This window comes from Sciurus vulgaris (genome assembly GCF_902686455.1).
Source record: "Sciurus vulgaris genome assembly, chromosome: 16".
Lineage (NCBI taxonomy): Eukaryota > Metazoa > Chordata > Mammalia > Rodentia > Sciuridae > Sciurus > Sciurus vulgaris.
Genome location: NC_136477.1, coordinates 10,771,174 through 10,792,962, shown reverse-complemented (window position 1 = coordinate 10,792,962; position 21,789 = coordinate 10,771,174). Strand labels below are relative to the sequence as shown.

At 50.1% G+C, this 21,789-nt stretch overlaps 3 protein-coding genes across 5 annotated transcripts in view; 1 reads left to right on the top strand and 2 right to left on the bottom strand.

Moving 5' to 3' along the window:
• Positions 1-1,255: 1,255 nt before the first annotated feature.
• On the bottom strand, positions 1,256-3,765 carry TIMM29 (translocase of inner mitochondrial membrane 29). Its single transcript, XM_079114725.1, has 2 exons — positions 3,632-3,765; positions 1,256-3,556 (listed from the first exon to the last, which is right to left on the bottom strand). Exons 1-2 carry the CDS (start codon positions 3,738-3,740, stop codon positions 2,868-2,870), a joined length of 798 nt encoding a protein of 265 aa, XP_078970851.1. The 5' UTR covers positions 3,741-3,765; the 3' UTR covers positions 1,256-2,867.
• Positions 3,651-9,577, top strand: YIPF2 (Yip1 domain family member 2). Of its 3 annotated transcripts, XM_079114719.1 has the most exons (11): positions 3,651-3,782; positions 3,948-4,052; positions 4,139-4,199; positions 4,624-4,784; positions 4,873-4,953; positions 6,383-6,470; positions 7,580-7,768; positions 7,849-8,015; positions 8,099-8,281; positions 8,365-8,497; positions 8,578-9,577. In XM_079114719.1, exons 3-10 carry the CDS (start codon positions 4,169-4,171, stop codon positions 8,479-8,481), a joined length of 1,017 nt encoding a protein of 338 aa, XP_078970845.1. In that variant the 5' UTR covers positions 3,651-3,782; positions 3,948-4,052; positions 4,139-4,168; the 3' UTR covers positions 8,482-8,497; positions 8,578-9,577. The 3 variants fall into 3 exon arrangements, with proteins under 3 accessions (XP_078970845.1, XP_078970846.1, XP_078970847.1); XM_079114720.1 differs by having other exon boundaries at positions 3,948-4,199; positions 7,586-7,768; XM_079114721.1 differs by having other exon boundaries at positions 3,659-3,782; positions 3,948-4,199; positions 7,652-7,768.
• The window catches only part of CARM1 (coactivator associated arginine methyltransferase 1), a 40,907-nt gene continuing 28,140 nt past the window's right edge, over positions 9,023-21,789 (bottom strand). Inside the window, 12 exon segments of the mRNA XM_079114701.1 lie at positions 9,023-10,217; positions 10,381-10,449; positions 10,743-10,820; positions 10,956-11,068; positions 11,151-11,240; positions 11,324-11,461; positions 11,915-12,004; positions 12,198-12,283; positions 16,291-16,372; positions 16,595-16,685; positions 19,222-19,399; positions 20,421-20,531. Coding sequence (XP_078970827.1) covers positions 10,075-10,217; positions 10,381-10,449; positions 10,743-10,820; positions 10,956-11,068; positions 11,151-11,240; positions 11,324-11,461; positions 11,915-12,004; positions 12,198-12,283; positions 16,291-16,372; positions 16,595-16,685; positions 19,222-19,399; positions 20,421-20,531 — 1,269 coding nt within the window. The 3' untranslated portion in view covers positions 9,023-10,074.

The following is a 21,789-nucleotide window of genomic DNA, read 5'->3' as shown; positions in this document are numbered from 1 at the left end:
GCCACCCAGGTGGTCAGTCCCTCTAAAGGAGCTAAGGTCATGTTGGGTTGAGGCCCTCACTTCATGGGGCAACTAGCACCACACCCAGCAGCCTGCACCATGGCCTCTGTCTCTGAGCTGGCCTGCATCTATTCTGCCCTCATCCTGGATTTGTCTGCTTCTTTCTTTGGTCTTGACAGCATCCTGGGACTGAGTTATTCCAGAACATCACTTACTACAAACCCTCCAGTATGAGTCAAATCCTCCCTTAAAGTCCACTTCTCCCTTACAGAAACACAGACAATATGTCCATTTTGTTACTTCAGATTTGGGAGTAAAGGATCTCTTTCTTTGGGCTAGCTAAAGGATGAAGATTCACACTCTGTCTGCTTTCCTTCTCCATGGAGACCATACCTACTTGTATAGACAGTGAACACATGCAGTACTTTATTAACTTTCTCAACATTTGAGAGGCCCACAGTAGGCTGAGCACTAGGGGATGCTAAGGAGTTCAACACTGAACAGACCTAGATCTACCCTCAGGGACCCAAGTGTGTGGCCCAAGATGCACAGTACCAAGTCCACCTAGTCCTCTGCCACATCTAACAGCTCCTCCCTTGATATGACTCGTGAAAGGGCCAAAATACAGCAGGACCCTCCTATGACAAAGGCAAACCCATTGGCCAAAAATGTGTCACAAGGACTTTGTGCTGACCAAACTCCACGGTTCCTACCCACAGATTTGAGTGTTCTTGAGTTTGTGGCCATCCACTGCTCTCACCTTCAAAACTGCAGATTTTGGAGGCCTGCATGAAACACCAACACCTAGAAGTCAGAAATGGCATTTACTCATTGACTCAAGCAATGAAGGGGTATAAGCCTCTTTCACAGAAAACACATCTCTGATCATAGAAACACATCTCACTTTGACTGGTTGCCTTGAGCTTCTGATCTTCCTGCCTCAGCCTCCTGAGTGGCTGGGATTGACAGGTATGCACTGTGCACAGCATCAGTGTGCAGTGTGTCTTAAACCCTCTCTTGAAGTTGGCTAATCTAATAAAGAATATAGGGATTTGAGTCTAGAGTCTGGCAAATTAACAGTGTAGGATTAGAACTTCAAATCATTTGTCTTTTGTTTTCATTGCATTTCTTATTTATTTATTTCTGTGTTCAAGTTTTACTTATGGCAAGTGATGGCACAATTCAATAATTTCTGGCAAAGAGGGCTGTGGGTATAGCTTAGTAGTCAAGTACCTGCCAAGCATGCATGAGACTCTTTTGATCCCCAGTACCATACACACGAATTCTGGCAAGATGTTATTAGGATCAAAGATACTACTGTACCATAAATCTGAGGCTAAGTCACAGGATTGGCAGTTGTGCAGTTGGCCTGATGATGGACCTATCATATACTTGGAAAGAGTAACTTTGTATATCTTGACTTTTCCTCTGTAAAATGGAGATGGAGATATTCCTCTGGTCCCAAAATAAGAATTTAAGAACTATCACATGTTCAGTGCATCTACATTTTGAATGGAAGGTTCAAGTGCCAAAAATTAAAAGTGACAAAACACACAAAAGCAAACATCACAAGGGCTGGGGGTGTAGCTCAGTGGTAGGGTATGTGTTCAGCATGTGTGAGGCTTGTGGTTGGATCCCCAGCACCACAAAAAAAAAAAAAACAAAACCAAAAAAACCATAAAAACAAAGACCACTGTTTTATCTCCTGGTTTTATTAACTAGCAACAGGCCACAAAGGTGATGGAGGTAGCTCATTCCCCGAATACTTTAGCTTAAAAGGTGTGATTACCATAACCTAGCTAAGTACCAACTATATACTTGAACTTATTCCTTTCCAAAGAATTCTGTTTTCAGGGTACCTGAAGGATTAAAATTAGATACAGATTCTGAGATCAGGACCTACTTTTCCTTCCAAGTCTTTTTCAATCACTGTCAATAGACATACAGTAAAACCAGGTTGTTTTTACAAAAACATTTCCCTTTCGTAACCAAACAGTTACACCAATATCAATATCCTGTGTTCTGTATTAGTTGTATAAAACAATACCATTTAAGGAACCTGGATGAAGAGTATACAAAATTATTTTACCAGCATCCTGTGAGGCTATAATTATTTCAAAATAGTGTTTTACTTTATTTTGTGGTAGTGGAGTTTGAAGTCAGGGCCTCACTCACACTGCCAGTGTGCTACCACTGAGCAACATCCCCAGACCTTTTTATTTCGGGAGGTGCCATTAAGCTGCCCAGGCTGGTTTCAGACCAGCAATTCTCCTGCCTTAGTCTCCAGAGTAGCTCATATAGAGGTGTGTACCACCACCTGACTCAAAATATTTTAAAAAATCAAAACAAAACGTTACTCATAAAAAAGAACAAAAGGAGGGAAACACACAGAAATAAAAAAAAATATATATATGAATGGTCTTAGAAGAGAGTTTGGGAGTCACCTGACCAATGTAGTACCTCTGTCAAGGGGATTGTGTCTCACGGTGAGAAAGGATGAAGTATTTTTCTTTTGTTTTTGTGATAGAGGGGATCCAAGCCAGGGCTTTAGGCATGCTGGGGGTAAGTGCTTTACCGCCTGAACTACTGCACTCCCAGACCGAAAAAGGCGTATGTAAAAGGCTCATTACTAGTTCTGGCAGTGATAAACATTACATAGGCAACTCTGCTCTATCCAATTCCTAGACCAACAAGACTGAACTAGCTTCGCTAAAAGGAACAAAGAGATAGGGAGTCTAGCTCCCCAAACTTGTTTTCAACAGCAGCAGCGAGAAAACAGTGCATATAACTTGTCTATGTCTCACTCTCATCAACTGCACAGTCTGCCAGGGCTCAGACCCCAGTCAGGCCTCACGCCTCACTGGGTTTCATCTTGCGACCTGCGACTGCACCAGCGAGTCGGCCTGGCTCAGGACAAGCCTGTCCTTTTTCTCCTTTTGCAACACCTGCTCCTCCCACAGCGCCTGGTCCACCTGATCGTCGGTGAGCACTACAGGCTTGTACTTCTCATCGAAGAGCCGCTCATTGGCCTCGGAGTGTAGCTGGTGGGGTCCGACGACGCGCAAGTGTGCCGGCAGGTGCAGAAACTCGTCATCGTTGATGTCGCAGTCGCGCATTCGGGCGCCCAGTACCCACCAGTGGCCCACAAAGCCCACATCCAGGATTCGGCCGGGAAAGTCGACCCAGCGGGGCTGCAGGTAGCGGCAGCGGGCCTGGTAGAGGCTGGCCTGGGAGTCGAAGGGCGCCTCGTACACGAGCGAGCAGAGCCCCAAATTCACATGGCGCAGGCGACCAAGGCCCCGCAGCCAGAGGAGCCTCTGCACGAAACCTTCGGAGTCGCGGTTGCGCGTGGCCGGCGCCAGCAGTAGGACAGTCCCTGACGCATCGAGCAGAGCCTCCTCGAAGGCCGCCTCGCTCGGCGCCAAGGCGCAGCAGGCTGCCGCCCCGCCCAGCAGCCCCACGTACACTGCCGCGCGCCCGGGCCGAGCCCGCGCCGCAGCCACAGCGTCCCGGCAAGCCTCTGCGTAGTCCCGCAGCAGCGCGCGGGCCCAGTCGCCTGAGGGGAAAGAAACGCCGTCAGAGTTGTTCAGCCGCTGCGGGGACCCACCCGCTGCCTTCCGCTCCTACTCACCCAGCCGCGCCCACACGCTTGGCTTCACTGCCGCGGCCGCATTTCCAGCCTCAACGCCCGCTTCTCCACGGCCTCGGGACCAAAATCTCTTCAGAGCAGCCGTGATCATCCTCTTCCGGCCTGGGGTCCTTCGTCCGAAGAGAAGCGCCAGGTACCTGAAGTAAAAGGCCCGGGGCGGGGCGGGGGTAGGGGGTGGGGGGTGGGGGAGGCCTCTCGTGCGAGTTGCCGGACGTGGCTTTCCACCGGAGGAGAAAAGAAAAAGGACCAGAGCCGGATGTTGCTTTCTGATCCAAGTTGTGTTGATTCCGACCGGTAGGCGGCCCGCGCATGCGCAGAGAGCCTCGGCCACGCCGGCTAAGGTAGCTTCAGGTGAGGAAGGCGGGGTGCCCCTGGGGGACTTGGACAGCGAGCTTAAACCCAGGTGGGTGTTGCTAGCCACCAGGCAGGGCTCGGGGCTGAGGGATAGGGTCCGAGAGGGGCGCGGGCCTGATCGGCCTCTATCTTCAGAGCGGGATGCGGTGACGCCCCTGAACAACCATGGCAGCGGCAGACGGGTTGGCCTTCCACGGTGAGTGCGGCCCCTACGAGGCGGGAACTTCTACTCCCGCCCCTGGCCAGAACCTCCCGTGCAGCTTCCATCTCTTATTTATTTAACCCGAATCCCAAGCGGCTGTGAACACTGACCCCAGGCTGGAAACCTGACTCGGGAATGAGCCCCATCCGCATTCAAACCGCGCTCCCATCCTGATCTTAGTCCTCATGTCCCAAGGCCCAGAGCCTATTTCAGGACCAACCCTAAGTTGCGTTCCCAAGTTAGGATTAAAGGAACAGTCTTACATCCCATGCCCTGGAACTGAGGAAGTTGTGTCCTGTTTCCGGAGAGTATTGGGGTTGCCGCTGTTGGAACCTCAGCCCCTGCTGTGGGCCGTGGACCAAGCAGAATTATTTCAACCCTCACAACACGCCTGTGCCCCATTTTCCCTTCTCTGTAGAATTTGAGGAAGCTACTAATCTTCTGGCTGAGACCCCAGATGCAGCCACCACCAGCAAAAGTGATCAGCTGACCCCACAGGGGCACGTGGTTGTGGCTGTGGGCTCTGGTGGCAGCTATGGAGTCGAGGAGGAGGTGGAGGAGGAGGGTGACAAGACAGCGGTGAGTCACCTAAGTGCCATTCCTTGCCTCTGTCCACCCCCTGGCTGAAGTAGGCTGTAGGGACAAACACTGAAATTCCACACTGCAGCTTTTACAGGAGGAGAAGCCACAGCCTGGATTCTGGACATTCAGCTACTATCAGAGCTTTTTTGACGTGGACACCTCACAGGTGAGACCTGAGAAACTGATGGGAGGGACTCAGAGTCATGCTTGGGGTTCAGCCAGTACCCACTGAGCACCAGGCTGAGACAGCTACATGGGAAAACAAGAGCTCCTATCCAGGTTAATAAAAGGAATAGTGGTGTTTTCTAAGGATTTTGGTGATGGGCTGTGGGAACACAGGGATGCACATGATCTGGTGAATAGGGAAAGGCCTCCAGGAGGAAATGAGGAATTTGCTGAGACCTAAAGGAGAAAGGAGGGTTACCAAGGCAGCCTTGTTGCCCAGGTTGGCCCCAAACCCATGGGCTCAAGCAAATCTCTTAACTGAGCCTCCTGAGTAGCTGGCACTACATGTGTGCTGTGAGCTGTGTTAAGGAGTTAGAATTTAGGTTTCATTCTGAGGGTGTTTGGGAGTCAGAAGGGTCAGAGCAGGAGAGGAATGAGAGAGATGAGCAGATGTGCATATGGATCAAGCTCTAGGCCAGGCTTTTTGGTTTTTTGGGGGATGGTTACTGGGGATTGGACCCAGGAGTGCTCTACCACTGAGCTACATCCCCAGCCTTTTATTTTTTGAGGCTCTTTTCTGAGATCCCAGACTGGCCTTGAACTTGTGATCCTCCTGTTTCAACCTCTTGAGTCACTGGGCTTCCAGACATGTGCCACCATGCCCAGCTCCAGGCTAGGCTTAATGAGAATAAGCCAGGGCCACAGAGTCTGGGACCTACTAGACAGAGATGTAGTAGGGAGACTGCCCAGGATCTATCGGCTGTCCTTTTGAAGGAAGTGACAAGGGCAGTTTAGGCAGCCAGATTGCCTAAGAGGATGCAAACAGGAAGGTGGCAGGCCTGGAAGACAGCCTTCAGTGTTGGGAAGTTGAGTGAGAGCTGGCCAGGGGGAAGAGGCTCTAGGCCATGGGAACATCTTGTCAAAAGCCTAGAGGAATGAGGGCATGATGGTACATGCTTATAATCCCAGCTGTTTGGGAGACTGACTAGGAGGATTAAAAGTTTGAGGCTAGGGCTGGGGTTGTGGCTCAGTGATAGAAAGCTTACCAGCCATGCTGAGGCACTGGGGTCAATCCTCAGCACCACATAAAAATGAATAAATAAAGCCATTATGTGCATCTACAACTGAAAAAAAAAATTAAAAAAAAAAAGTTTTGAGTCTATCCTTGGCAACTTAGTGAGATCCTGTTTCAAAATTAAAAAAAAAAAAAAAGAAAGAAAGAAAGTAAGTACTGGCTGGGGAATGTAGCTCAATGGAAGAGTGTTCCACGGTTCAATTAAAAAAATAATTCAAAAAGGCTTAGAGGGGAACTGAGCTCTTTCAGGTAGGGCATGGAAAGAGGAGAGGCGGAGATCAGTGCAGAAAGAGCCTCCCAGAGTGCAGGAGGAACCCTGGCAGGTTTCCATATGGACTGTGGCCTTGTCCTCCAGGTCCTGGACCGGATCAAAGGCTCACTCTTACCTCGCCCTGGCTACAACTTTGTACGGCACCATCTGCGAAACCGTCCAGATCTGTACGGTAAGGTGGTGCATTTGGTTCATCGGTTATTCATTCAGCACGTGTGGACTGAGTGGCAGGTGTTACTGGACAGCTGAGAACAAAGTAGTGACCCAGAGTAAAACTTGTGTTCTGCTTAGGGAGACAGAGACATAACGGACGGTAGCGGGTACAGGACTGGGAAGAGAAGTGAAGCAGTTGAGAGTGAGTGGTGATGCTGTTTGTGTGGGTCAGGGAAGGCCTCTGTGGAGAGAGATGATCCTTATTGGCACTAGTCAGGGGCAGAAAGCTCTAGGGGAGGAGGGTCCCAGAAAGGACCTAAGCCCCACGGTAGAGACACCCCTGCACTGGAAGGTTGCACCGTCACTGGAAAGGAGTGAGCTGTTAGGAGGTCACTGAGGTGATGGGACAAGTGGCACAGGCTCCCATACTGTGGTGAAAAAGGATCTTAGTGAAGTGTTCCTAGGGTCCCCTCTGGTCACATGGGGGTGAGGATGGAACCCAGGAGACCAGGCAGAAGACAACTCATAGTAGAGGCTGTGGGTAGACAGAGTGGTTGGTTCTGGGATGTGCTATCAAGGGAGAACCAAAAGTATTTGCTGACAGACTAGACAGGGTGGTATAGGAAGCCAAGGGCAGCCCCAAGGCTTTTGACCTGGACCACCAGGATGGAGTTGCGTAGGTGGATGGAAAAAGTTGGGCAGGTATGGGGGTGGGGAGCAAGTGTGGGGTGCAGATAGAGACACCTCAAGACAAGCACCTTGAAATGTGAACATGCATGAGTGTTCAGTTCAGGACACTCTGCCATCAAGGAATCATCAGTGTAGAGATGGCAGGGAACCCTGAGGCTGGACAAGACTATGCCAGGGGTGAACAGGGACATGGCACGGGGCCAAGGACTGGGCCCAGCTGCTCTCCATTGATACAGGGCTTTATCAGGGAGTTGAAAAGGTTGAGGAACTGCTGCCAATGACATGAGACAAGAGCTAGAGTATGGGATCCTGGAAGCCACATGGAGCCTTCCCAGGCAGAGAGGGATGTGCTGACAGGCAGCATCGAATCCAGCCACCAGGAAGTCACCAGTGAGAGTCAGATGAGTGGCTGGGGTCCCCCCTTCTGCACCTCCCCAGCAACAGAGACAAGACACATCCACCTGCCCTGGGAGCACTGGGCCCGGGATTTGGACTGTAACCTCCTCACAGGCCCCTTCTGGATCTGTGCCACCCTGGCCTTTGTCCTGGCAGTCACTGGCAACCTGACCCTGGTGCTGGCTCAGAGGAGGGATCCCTCTGTCCACTATAGCCCCCAATTTCACAAGGGTAAGTAGAGTGGGTGGACTCAGCTCCTGGAAGCCACAGGGCCCCAGAACGTGAGGGGTGACTGCTGCCTTGCCCTCCAGTGACTGTGGCAGGCATCACCATCTACTGCTATGCGTGGCTGGTGCCACTGGCACTATGGGGCTTCCTGCGGTGGCGCAAGGGTGTCAGGGAGCGCGTGGGACCTTACACTTTCCTAGAGACTGTATGCATCTATGGCTACTCCCTCTTCATCTTCATCCCTACTGTGGTGAGTATGGCCTGGTGCTGCGTGGGTGGTTGGAGCCTTGGGGGATCATCTGGCAGAGTCACTAGCTGCCGCTGTCACCCTAGGTCCTATGGCTCATCCCTGTGCCATGGCTGCAGTGGCTCTTTGGGGCATTGGCCTTGGCCCTGTCAGCTGCTGGGCTGGTGTTCACCCTCTGGCCTGTTGTACGTGAAGACACTAGACTGGTGGCTGCAGTGCTACTGTCCGCTGTGGTGGTGCTCCATGCCCTCCTGGCCATGGGCTGTAAGGTATGGGTTCAGGTGGCTAGGTTGGAGGGTAGAGGTGGCCTGCCTGCCTACTTTTGCCACTGACCCCTGGAATCTCTGTTCAGCTGTACTTCTTCCAGCCGCTGCCTCCAGAACACGTTGTACCTCCATCCAAAGCCACAGCTCTGCCCCCAAACATACTGCTGACACCCACCATGTCCCGGTCCATGGCAACCTCCTAGGAAGGCCCACCTATAGGTAAAGAACCATTTCTCCTTTGGCTGAGGGGGCACCTTCCCTTCTCCCGGGGGTTTCTTCTAGAAGTGTCTCTTTTTCAGGCAAAACCTAAGGAGACATGCCTGTCCTATTCCTGATGATGACTGAAGTCTCCCTCAACCACTCAAGACCACTCTGCTACTTTCCAGACTTTTCTTACAAAGCAAACACTTTTATTTTCTATGCAAAGGTGATCCAGAGAATTTATATAAAGGTGGGGGAGGGGCAGTTGAGCAGGGAGCTTCCAGTGCGGCTCAGGCTACACAGCACAGGACAGGACAGGACTCCCAAGCCCTCCAGCCTGCCGGTGGGGCCTTACGCTTTCCCTGACAGAGCTCTGCCAAGGACAGGAGAAAGGAGGGCAGCCTGGCTGATGGGGAGTCCTAGCCCTTCCCTGGGGGCACACAGTGGATGTGAGGCCTAGCCTGAGCTCCATCTTCTGAGGTCGGGGGTGCTAGGAACAAGGGGAGCAGAAGTAGAAGAAAACTGCCTGTGCTGAGACATACATTTCCTGTTTTTTTTTGTTTTCTTTTTTTTTTCTTTTTTTTTTTTTTTTTTTTTTTTTTTTTTTTGAGGGAGAGGTCCCTTTAAGGTCCTTTCCCAGGATGGAGAAGGACCAAAATGCCATCATGGTGGTAGGGACTGGAGGGGAAATACACAGGCCTAATGTTAGCTACAAGAGAAAAGGACGCCTTCTCTGACAGATCCTTGAGGTTTCTGTCTGTCCAAGCGACCCACAGTGACCTTCCCTCTAGGCTGCCAATTCCAGCTTTTGGTGGAGGGGGAGGGGGGACCTGCAGGGACTCAGGGACAGAACAGCAGCAAGAGGCAGGGGCAGAGGACGGAGGGCCTTCAGACAGCTGGGGTGGGTTGTACATTCAAGTGTGAGGTGAACCCTTTGGTGGGAGGGGCCTGAGGCCTGGCCCAGGGTTGCCCCCACCACTGAGCCTCTGAGCTTGGGGAGAGGGGCTGCTGGCTGGGCCCGGCCGGCCGGGTTTCTCAGAGGGTCTGTGGATTGACACTGGTTCTTTTCGTAAAAAAATAAAATTAAAAAAAGCAGCATGTCACGCCCATGGTGACTATGGTGGCCTGGTAGTTGAAGGAGAGGTCCTGTCCAGCTGGGCTGCCTTCCCACTGGAGACAGGTGATGGGGGCAGGGGCTAGGGGCCTGGTGGGGCAGGGCAGCCTGGACCATTGTGGCAGCTGCTTCCCTCCTCCTGCCCAACCAGGGTGCAGCTGTTGGCCCCAACACGCCTGTTACAGCAGATGTCAAAGCCAGGTCAGAATGGAGAGGGCTGGAGGGGGACAAAGGCTCCCCCCGACATGATCTTGTGTAACACATGGCAGCGACACTTGCTCAGGGCCAGGGTGTGGGCAGGGGTCAGGTAGGGTCTGCGGCAACATCGTGTAAAAAAAGTGTCCAAGTTCCCATAGCAAAGAGGGCTGTGACCGGGTGTTTGGGCTTCTCCAGTACAAGGGGGTCAGCCGCCCGGGCGAAGGTGCTGGGCGGGGGCTTCATTTGGTTTCCTGGTGCTGTCAGTCCGTTGGGGCAGAGGTGCCTAGCTCCCGTAGTGCATGGTGTTGGTCGGGATGGACATGGGCGAGGCCATGGAGATGGCAGGACCACCCATGGTGAACTGGCTGTTGACTGCATAGTGGGCACTGGAGCCACCGCTGCCGCCGCCCTGAGCACCCGAGGAGCCTGTGGGGCAGGCAGTGGGCACTGAGAGGCCAGTGCGACGCCCATGCCTACCCAGCTCCCCCAGAAGTGAGAGTACGCGCGCAGGTGAGGCAGCAGGTGGGCCACACTCCCATGCTAACGCAGCCCTGCCCACGGGACCCCAGACCCCTCCACCCGCCATTACCTTGGACAATCCCCGTGCTCATTATGGAGCCCATCCGGGAGTGGGTGTGATTGACAATCCCTGTGTTGGCTGCGCAGCGACAGGGAGGAAGGAAGGAAGGAAGGGAGACAGCGTCACCACCCCCAGCCTGCCCAGCCCACTCACGCTTTCACAGCAGGCGTGGGAAGGGCTGATGCAGCAGTGACAGAGCCAGGCAGAGAGGACTAAGAGAGACCCCAGGAGGAGGAAAAGACAAGAATGGAGACAGTGGTGCCAAAAGACTAAGCACTGATCAACAGACTAGCCACCAGCCCTTCCCTGCCACAGGGCAGTCCTGTTTGCCCCCTCCCCCAGCCACTCCCTGGACCCCAGGGGACACTCACCTAAAGGAATCAAGTTGTTGTGGCCCACACTGGAGCCGCCGGCAATAACACTGCTCAGGTCGTAGGCAGTTGGCATCCCTATGCCCAGAGAGGGAGATGTCAGGGGTAGGCGGCAGTGTCCCAGATGCCAGTGCCAGAGGCAGGCTTGGGGCAGGAGGAGTCCAGGCAGGCCACCAAAGGTTAGCAGCTATGTCAAAGGTGTGGTGGACTTACCTGCCACAGCCATCCCACTGCTGAGGTTGTAGGTGCTGCCCGTGTTCCACATGTTCTCAGAGGGAGAGGTGTAGTGCGAGCCAGGTGGGGGTGAGGGAGTTGTTCCTGTGTATCTGTGGCAGAAATGGACTGGTGGGCAAGGCCGAGGGGCTGTGGGTCCCCGGGTACCTCCCACATGGGCAGAGGCCCTCCTACCTGAAGAAAGGGTTCTTCAGATCCAGGAGGTTACTGGATTTGGAGCCTGTCTGGTCTACCTGGGCCACAATACTGATATCATAGCTCTGTCTGTAGAGAGGTAGAGGAGGACGGTTGTGAGGTGGCCAAACTGACAGACACCTGCACTCCCAGCCCTGGGCAGCAGGTCATACCTTTTGTTGGCAATAAGCAGACATGTTCCTGATAGCGTGTCCCCTGCCTTGGCAAACAGTGGTGACTGGAACAGGCACCGGACCTGGTACCAGTGGGTCAGGGGTTCCGTTGGGGCTGTGGACAGCCATACGGTCATTCTGTCAAGCAGGAACAGGCATTCACTTGACTGGGCTGGTGCCATCACCTGGGTCACTGCTCTGTATACCTTGGGCTCTCCAAAAGTGCCTGTCCCCTCTGATTGGTCCCATGGGCCCCATAACCAAGACAGGCTGGAACCCCAACAGCCTAGGCAAAAGTGAGCTTAAACAAGTGCACAAGGGATCTGCAGCCATGGGGTGCCTTCTCACCATGCTATCTACATGCAGTGAGACAGACAAAAGAGTCCCCAAGGGACATGTACTCAGAACACAGCAGATACACACCCCCTTCCCACAATGGTCTTTTGTTCAAAGACATGTTTTCACAGCCTTTTGGATGGGACAGAGGAACCTGAGGAGTTGTGTCTTACCCTCCCAGCCCCCAGTGCAGTCGCACAGTAGGGAGCCCGAGGGAGTGGGTGGGGAGAGCATGGTCTGCCCTGCTGCACTCACATAGAGCCGATGAAAGCAACGTCAAACCAGAAAGCCAGGCCGTGGACCAGCCCTGAATGCAGCATGTGGAATTTGAATGGGATTTCTATCCTGGAAGGCAAAGGGCAGTGGTTTGCTGGGAAGTCAAAATGAGCTGCTGGGAAAAAAGAGGAGGTGGACAGGTATAGAGGCCAGGATCCCCCACCCACCTGCCCTGGGACAACAGAAAGTCAGCAAGGGCCCATGGTGGCCCTGACATTCAGCATAAGCCAGGCCCAGGGGGATGGAGTGTGGTTGCTGGTACCTGTGCAAATCTCCTTCTTTGGCTTCTAAGAAGTTCACTGTGTACTTGACAGACTTGGCCATCAGGATCCGGATGTCAAATGTGTCCTGGGAGAGACCACAGGCATGACCTGGTTTCTATTGCAGACCAAGGAGAAAGGAGAGCCCTGATGCTTCTCCCAGTCTGGCCATATCCTATAAGCCATTTGGCTAACATGAGATACTAGGGGAAGATGTACTGGCACAATACAGGGAGGGCAATTAGGTGTCAGCTTTCAAAATGATGTGTCTATACACATTAAAGACTTGGCAGTTGCATTTCTGGAAATTTAACCTATTGGTATACATGTCCATGTACAAGTTACATGTGTAACTGTTTGTAGTAGAGACACTGGAAACTATGTAAACCAACAATAGATCATCCATAAATGACTAACAAGAATAAACAAAGAGGGTCTTTGTGGCTGAATGGGAAAAATCTCCAAGATAAACCATTAGGCAATTAAAAACAGTATGTTAGAGAACTGGATGCTGACATTCACTCCTAGCTCTGATGTAGATCAAACTGATACTCCACCAAGAATCATATGAACTAAATCAAATCCAAAGGGGGAAAAAATCAGTTCTTTAAAGCATCAGTGGGTAACCCCAATAGGCAGATCTTTGGGGCCACGGTCCTAGAAAGGAAATGTGTTGAGGAGAGCCCATTTGGGCCCATGCTTTTTCCCCTTGGGGAGGGCAGAAAACACCAAGGTGTCTGAGTGGGGAAAGCAAATAGGAGCTCAGAGTAATCAAGACAGCTAGAACTCAAGAAGGCATAAAGCAGGCTGGGAAAGCTCAGCTAGTAGAGTGCTTGAGGCACTGGGTTTAATCCCCAGCACCACCAACAAAAAAAGAAAAGAAAAAAAGTGAAGGCATAAAGCAAAGGGAGATACACTTGCCTAGCATGTGTGAGGTCCTGGGTTCCATCCCTGGCACCACAAAACCAAAAACCAACCCCAAAACCAAAAATGGTTACTGAAGGCTAGTCCTAATGCAGTGGTTCTCAAAGGGTGGTCCCATCCAGGGTACTCTAGCTTTGGGTCAAAACTATTTTCTAATCATACTAAGATGTTTTCTGTCTTTCTCAATATTTGCCCATCTGTGATGACAACAGGCTGAAGGCAGAAGCAGAGTCCAGCTGTCTTCTATTAAGTCAGATAATAGATTTGCAAATGAAGATGCCATTAGTTTCACTGAAATTTTTTTGAAGTTTCTTTTTCATAAAAATACTATTTATGTTAACATGTAATGGGTTCATTATTAAGTCAATTGGTTAACACATTTTAAAATTTGAGGTTTGCTTTTTAATACTAATAGACATTGATCTATTGTACTGAGGCAGAATATACAAACAAAAGCTCTTGAGGATCTTTAATTTTTATGGTTTTAAGGGGTCCTGAGGCAGGGAAGCCAGAGAAGAGAACGCCAAATAGTCTACAAAGCAATTTCCAAATATCTAATATTCATGACAGGACTGTGATCTGCCCATAGAGCTAACTTCCCAGAGAAATACAGAAACTTGGAAGGAGAAACATCATCCAAAGCCACCTATTTTTCTTTCTGGCATTCACCGATCAGGCATACGAAAAGCCTGGACCAAAGAAACAGGACCTAAAACCAAGGGGATAAACATAGAAACACACCTCTTTCCACATACTGAAAGTGATCATAGACTCATGACTAACATTTAAAAAAACTGAAAAGGGTTGGAGTATTACAGCAGCTCAGTGGTAGAGCATTTGTATGCTCTACATGTATGTATGTACGGGCCCTGGATTTATTGCCAGCACTGTGGAAAAAAAATTTTTTTTCACAGAGAACTAAGATGACAAAAAAGAATCCCAAACTGGGTGCACTGGTGCACACCTGTAGTCCCAGCTACTTGGAAGAACAAGGCAGGAGGTCACTTTAGCCCCACCTGGGCAACATTAGCCAGACGCCCATCTCAAGAAAATGCAAAAACAAAAACAAAACAACAAAAATTCACATTCTAGTCCTGAATGTGAATTTATAATAACTGAAATTAAGAATTAGAAAAGCAGACTAGACACAGTGAAGAAAGGACTGCAGCTGGAAGATAAGTCAGTTAAATATGTAAAAATGAGCAGGGTGCAGTGGGGTATCCCTGAAATTCCAGAGACTCAGGAGGCTAAGGCAGGAGGATTGGAATTTTGAGGCCAGCATGGGCAACTTAAGGGAGATCCTGTCTGAAAAAGTAAAAAGGGCTGAGGATGGGGCTCAGTAGTAGAGCACCCCTAGGTTCAATGTGTAGCACACAACACACACACACACACACACACACACACACACACACACACAAAATGAGCATATATGTATATGTATGTGTATGTGTGCATATATATTTAGTAATATAAGAGAATCATCTGAGACATGGCAAAAAGATCTACAGTACATATATATAATCAGGGTTCCAAAGACACAAAGAATGGGGCAGAGACTGTGTCAAAAAAAAGATGCTGTCCAAGAATCTCCCTCAAACAAGTGAAAGACATTAAGGGAGGGGACAGAATAGTAAAATAAACCTTACACAGATTTGCATTAAATTAGATGTAAATAGTCTAAACATAGTAATTTAAAATAAAAATTCAACTATATGTTACTTCCTAGAAACAAAGGTTAAGTAATAAGGATACAAACAGTTTTAAAGTAGAACAGAAAAAGATATATTGTATAAAGATTAAACAAGGGGTTGGGGTTGTGGCTCAGTGGTAGAGTGCTTGAGTAGCACATGTGAGGCACTGGGTTTGATCCTCAGCACCACATAAAAATAAGTGAATCAAATAAAGGCATTGTGTCCAACTACAACTAAAAATATTTTTAAAAAAAAATCACCAAAAGAAAGCAAGTGTATCTGAACTACTATCAGGAAAAAAAAAAAAAAAAAAAAAAAAAAAAAAAAAAAAAAAAAAAAAAAAAAAAAGACTTTCAGAATCAGTAATAGGGGGCTGGGGATATAGCTCAGTTGGTAGAGTGCTTGCCCCGCAAGCACAAGGCCCTGGGTTCAATCCCCAGCACTGCAAAAAAAAAAAAAAAAAAAAAAAAATCAGTAATAGAGATAAAAGAGACAATTCATAATGACAAAATATCAGTCCAACAGGGAGATAATAATCCTAAACTAGGATTCACACTAATTCATACTATTAGGTATGAACCTGATAACACAATGTCAAAATATATAAAGCAAAAACTACTATAATGAAATGTGAAAATAAGTTCACAATCAGTTATAGATAAGAAAAGCAGATTTTAAAAAAATCAGTAGCAAGCTGGGTGTGGTGGTGCACACCTGTAATCCCATCTGCTGGAGAGGCTAAGGCAGGAGGACCACAAGTTCAAGGCTACTGAAAAAAAAAAAAGTAACAAAAGTAACCATAGAGATTTGATCAACATGATTGATGAATATGACCTAACTGGCATGAGTATAACACTACTCAGCAAGTGATCAGCATACATTTTTTTCAAGTGCACACAGAACATTAACCATGAAAGATCACATACTGGACTTAGAGCAAGTCTCAACAAATTTCAAAGGACTGAAATCATACAGTGTATGTTCTCTGACCACAAAGAAATTAAGGCAGATTATGCTATATTTTATGAGTGAAAAAATGTTTTAAAAATGTGTTTGCATATGCACATCTAGGTGTTTAGCCTTTGGAAGGACAATAAGAAATAGTCTGCCTACAAGAAGGGGAACTGTGCAGCTGGGAACAGAGATCGGGAGGCTTTTTCCTGTTCTACTCTCGATTTCTGAACCATGGATCTATGTATCAATTAAAAAATCTCAGCAAGTAAAATCCAGTAGTACAAATCAGCTCACCAAGAATCAGTTTCCCAGCCCCCATGTCCTCTGTGTGCTATGTGCTGAGTGTGTCTCTGTAGCCTCAACATCTCTGTGATAGTTCTGTGCTGGGCAGAAGCGAGCCTAAGAGGGGCAGTAGTACTACACAACCTGGACAGGGCCTAAGATGAAGCCCAGGCCCCACTCCTGTCACTCGAGAGGTGGGCCATGCCCAGCAGTAATGCCATAGCATCCTGTGTCCCCTACTCACCACTACAGGCTGGCGGAAATACTCATCCACAGCAGCGCCTCGCAGAGCCGACAGGTCTACTCCATGGAATGATGGCTGGTACCTGCGGAAAGCCCCCACCCCCACCGGCAAGGTCACCAGCAGCAGGAGAGGCAGGTGGCATAGTACTGCCTTCTCTCCCAGCTGGCCCTTGTCCAGCCCAAGCTCTTCAGGACCTACTGAGGATTAGGAGAAAAAGAGGAGAGGTGGGGCCACCTGGGGGCTGGGGGCTATCCCCGAGCAGGCAGGCCGTGGGGCCCGGGCGGGACACCCAGGGCGCACTCACCAGAAGTTGGCCTTGGTGAACTGCTCCATGTAGAGCTGTTCATCCGTGAAGGGTGCGAGGTGGACGTCACCAATGGTGGGGAACATGTTTCCTGGGAGTGGGGGGCAGGGAGGGGTGCTGGTGTCAGGGTGGCACATCCCGCAGGGTCAAGCAGAGCTTCCAAAGGGCCCCAAGAACCCCAACCCTGGGCTTTCCAGCTTCTTGTTCACTCATTCATGCATTCATGTGACACACAGTGTAGAGTGCCCACTCTGTCAGTGGCCATGGAGGAGTGCTTGACCTGTACCATCTCACTGTATCCAGACTGAGGGGTGGGAGGTTCTTTTCCTTTATACTCTTGATTTTTGAACCATGGATCTATGTATCAATTCAAAAATCACAATAAGTAAAATCAATAAATCAACTCACTAAGGATCAATTAATCTAACAGTTCACTTTTCTGAAATTCTTGCTGCGTGCTGAGTGTGGGGAAAGCCAGTGGCCCTCACAAACCCCAGGAGGCAGGTGGGACTGTCCTTATGTTCCATTACTTGGGTTGGAGGACAGGAAAGGACCAGCCAGAGTCTCACAATGAGCAGGAGTGGCTGGGATGCAGACAGCAGTGGTCCTCAGGCAGTCACACGCACACATGCCGAGTGCACACGGCTGACAGGGAAAGCTAAGCAGGGTCCCTCTGGCCAGAGTGAGGGTGGACCAGGCTACACACTGCTGCCAAAGTCCTCAGTGAGGCCACAGGCTGGGTGGGAGTTCAGCTGCATCCCCACTACCAGGATTGCCCAGGATCTGGCAGACACCAGGCAGACAGGGTGAACCACTCAGCCATCCTAGCTTGGCCTAAAAGGGGAGGTAGGGCAGGGTCCTCATCTGTGAATCAACAAACAGATGAGTCAGGGTCAGCGGCAGGGAGAGCTAGGATTCCAGAGGCTGTGCCTGCTCTGGGAGAGCACCTGGCCTCCAGATGGGGCTTCATTTTACCCTTCCATGCAGGGGGAAGGAGGGAGGCCCTGAGGTGCTTCCTCATAGACTCCGGCAGGCTAGCAATGCTCAGTAGGGGAGAGAGACACTCAGCTCTAGCTCAGGGGCCATGGGCTGCTCTGGAGAACTGAAGCATCATGGGAAGGTGCCCTAGCCTAGAAGGCACCTCTGGTTCCTACAGGCCAGGAGGCATATGGCTGGGGGAGGGTTGCCTATAATCCTCAAAAGAGATTTTGTTATTATTGTTGCAGCAGTAGGGATGGAATCCATGCTAGGGAAGCTATCACTGAGCCACATCCATTGCTCAAAGGAGTTTCCCTCCCCTCCCACTTCACCCCAGCACAAGGGATTGGAGCCCAGGGTGCTATACCACTGAGCTACATCACCAGCCATTTTTATATTTTCAGACAGGGTCTCACTAAGTTACCAAGGTTAGCCTTGAACTTTAGAATGTCCTGCCTCATCCTCCTAAGTAGTTGAGATTACAGATGTGCTCACGGCACCCACACAACTTCAAAGGAGCTTCTGATGTGGATGGAAGGTCCATTTCTATAGGCTGGCCCCTGGTCTCATGCCGAGCAGGGGAGGAGTTCCCTTTGCTAGGGTCTGCCCCCACCCCAATGCAAGCTTGGCCACCAACAGGGCAGAATGGAAGGAAAGTGGGACCAGGATAGTCACTGGGACAGCCTGGAGTCCCACACTCACACCTAGGACAGAGAACACAGCTGTAGGGCATGTTAGAGAGCCCATGGCAGGCCCCAGGGAAGAGGACCCAAGTAGGAACTTCCCCCTGCAAACCCACCAAGCCCTGCCCACAAGGCAGTGTGACTGCCTTCCATGCTGCACCCATGGCTGCTGCCCTGCCTGGGCCCTTGCCTGTGTTCCACATACTCAGGCACAACTCCCTGCCTATATGGAAATATTCAGACATGGGTACACACCCAGAAGCCAGCAGAGAAATGGACATACACTTCAGGTACTCAGGGCAGTGTACAGAACCCTTCACTCACCCCAGGTGGGTGCCCACATGCCATCATGCATGTACACATGTACCCACTCATCCTCACTTGTACACACATGTCTGTTCGTTTCCCAAGCTCTGAGGAGAGCAGGGCTTGTCAGGGCATCTGCCCAGAGCACAGTTTCCAGGCCTAGTACTGAAGTCTCTCAGAGAACCATCAACGACAGGATCAAGTTACAGTCTGTGCACCTGTCCCAATCCCTGCTCCCAGAAACAACTGATCCTGCAGTACAAGACACAGGGGGTAGAGGTGTCAGAGGCTCTCAGGGAGCCTAAGGGGAGAGTCCCTCTGAGCCCAGCTGGGTTGGTGGACAGGTGGCTGCCTGGCCTTCTTTGGGGCACAGGACTTCCAAAGCCTCGGTCAGCAGGGGCAAGATTTGGGTAGGAAGAAGGGCAAAGACCCCGACGCCCTGAACCCCAGGCCACTGACACAGGCAAGCAGGGAGCTGAGCCACCTGTGGGCAAACTGTATGGTGGCCAGGGAGCTTGACAGGGGGCAAAATATGTGGTCTGTGGACACTACCCTGGTTTCTGGGCCAGAATTCCCCCTGCATAGCAGCTACCCACACAGTTGCAGCTGCAGGCACCCAGTCCAGCCTTGCTCTCCCTACATATAGGAGGGGACACTCACCGCTGGGCTTCAGGTACTTCTTGGCATGGAGGTAGCTCTCCAGCATGCGCTCATTGAAGAGCATATAGCCCATGGGCTCCGAGATGATGATGTCCACCTGTTCAGGGAGGGAGACCTCCTCTACCTTGCCAGGTATGACAATGATACGGTCAGTCAGGTTGTTACTCTTCACCAAGACCTGTGGGCAGGTAGGCAGGAGGGCGTCACAGGGGGTTCCCTGCAGCTACCTGCCTACTGCCCTCACTGGACCCATTCTCAAGAGAGGGCCTCTGTCCACACATTGTCACCCAATGCCTTTCTGCCTCCTCTGTGGGCATCCTAACCACAGCAATGACCCCTTAAGAGTTTACTGCAGCCCAGACTTCCATCAGGGCTGCAGCATCCCTGGTCCTCCCCCACACCCTACAAGCACAGCTGCTGGTGGGTGTAGAGCTGAGGATGAGTCAACTTTGCAACAGAAATCAAAGCAGAAATTGGACATCCCCCAACCCAGCGACTACAGCACCAGGAATTTGTACTCTGGACACAATCATACACAGAAGTGATGTGTGTTTAAAAGGGCTCAGTGAGACCATATTTACGATGTAAAGATGGGGAAGAGTCAATAACACAAGAGACCAAATGTGGGTTCCTATACAATAGTCAGCCAGGCACAGTGATGCTCTGCAGCTATACAAAGAGTGAAGAAGGTGTTCACGTAAGGACAAAGACAAACCAGATCTACTATAAAAGGTAAACCAAGGAGCAAGGCAGTTGTGTGTCTCCATTTGCACAAGAGATGGGCAGCAGAGGTAGAAATACATGTTCGCTTGCATATGCACAGCATGGCTCCACAAGAATCTAGAGGTATTTTTCCCTCCAGTGGATGGAGGTTGGTGCTCAACTAGAGTGGCCCAGGTATATGTCTCGGAAATCCCACCAGGGTCTGTGTGACTTCATGGCCCAGCCCCAGAAGCATAAGGCCTTCTGGACTCTGCAGGCCCCACACCAGCCTTTGGATGAATGATTAGTCATGGAGAAAAGACTACCTAAGACCCAGCCAGTCCCTCCCATCCACAACCACTTGGTTTTAGGGAAAAGGCACAGAAGGGATATCCTCAGGCTCCTCTGGACCTAGGGGTCAGGTCTCCTGGGGGTTCCTAGCAGATGGAGATGAAGGATAACCCTGGGGTATAACCAGGGACTAGCAGGACACTGACCTCAGCATGCTGGGCCATGGTGCTTGCCTCTACTGCATAGATTTTCCTGGCTCCAGCTTGGGCGGCGAAAAATGACAGGATCCCAGAGCCACAGCCAACATCAAGAACGATCTGAGGAAATGATACATGACTGAGGTGGTGGACATGCCAGTCGCCCTGATCCAATCATCACACATTATAGCCATGAATTGGAATGCCACACTGCACCCCACAAATAGGAAATCACTATGTGTCAATTTAAAAAAATAATTTTTTTTTGGTACCAGGGATTAAACTCAGAGGCACTCAACCACTGAGCTACATCCCCAGTCCTTTTCATTTTATTTATTTGTTCTTTTTAGTTATACCTGGCAGTAGAGTGTATTTTGACATATTATACATACATGGAGTATACCTATCCATTCTTGTGGTGTTCATGATGTGGAGTTACACTGGGCATGTCTCCATAAACGAACATAGAAAAGTTATGTCCAATTAATTCTACTGTCCTTCCTATTCCCATTCTGCTTATTTTATTTTTTATTCTGAGACAGGGTCTTACTAAGTTGCTCAGGCTGGCTTTGAACTTGTGTTTCCCCTGCCTCAGCTTCTTGAGTTGCTGGGGTTACAGTCTTGCACCACAAAGCCCAGCTGAAATATAATTTTAAATTATAAAAGTATATTTTTATATATAGGCACAGGCCTATAATCCCAACTACCCAGGAGACTGAAGCAAAAGAATCACGAGTTCAAGGCCAGCCTAAGCAACTTAGAAAGACCCCGTCTTAAAAAAAGAAATGAAGCCGGACACAGTGGCACATGCCTGTAATCCCAGCAGCTTGGGAGGGTGAGACAGTGAGTTCAAAGCCAGCCTCAGCAATGGCAAGGCGCTAAGCAACTCAGTAGACCCTGTCTCTAAATAAAAACACAAAATAGGGCTGGGGATGTGGCTCAGTGGTTGACTGCCCCTGAGTTCAATCCCAGTATCCAAAAAAAAAAAAAAAAAAAAAAAAGGCAAGCTTCCAGACAGTTGAACCTATGAGCTTCCTGGAGGGTGGTGCCCCAGAGATATCACAAACACTCTGTGCTCATTCCTACCATACAGCTCTTCATTCGTATCTTCTGTAATCCTTTATAACATACCGCAAATGTGTTTCCCTGAGGTCTGTGATCCGCTCAAGAAGATTAACAGAACATTAAGTGGGAGCCTGATTTAGAGCCAGTCCCTCACAAACATGGGAGAATCCACCATGGGCTGGTAACTGGCATTTAAATGTGTGTGCAGGTGGGGGGTGGTCTAAGGACTGAGCCCCCAACCTATGGGCTCTAATGCTATCTGCACGTAAGAGTGAAACAAATAATTGGTATAGAGGACACCCAGCTGGTATCT

What these genes read in the sequence shown, in the direction of transcription:
- YIPF2 (XM_079114719.1), top strand. Translation starts at nt 4,169, where the DNA reads ATGGCAGCGGCAGACGGGTTGGCCTTCCACG. An exon ending in AGACGGGTTGGCCTTCCACG is followed by an intron (nt 4,200 to 4,623) that starts GTGAGTGCGGCC and finishes CCTTCTCTGTAG; the next exon opens with AATTTGAGGAAGCTACTAAT. An exon ending in AAACCGTCCAGATCTGTACG is followed by an intron (nt 6,471 to 7,579) that starts GTAAGGTGGTGC and finishes GCACCTCCCCAG; the next exon opens with CAACAGAGACAAGACACATC.
- TIMM29 (XM_079114725.1), bottom strand. Translation starts at nt 3,740, where the DNA reads ATGATCACGGCTGCTCTGAAGAGATTTTGGTCCCGAGGCCGTGGAGAA. An exon ending in AAGCGTGTGGGCGCGGCTGG is followed by an intron (nt 3,557 to 3,631) that starts GTGAGTAGGAGC and finishes CTTTCCCCTCAG; the next exon opens with GCGACTGGGCCCGCGCGCTG.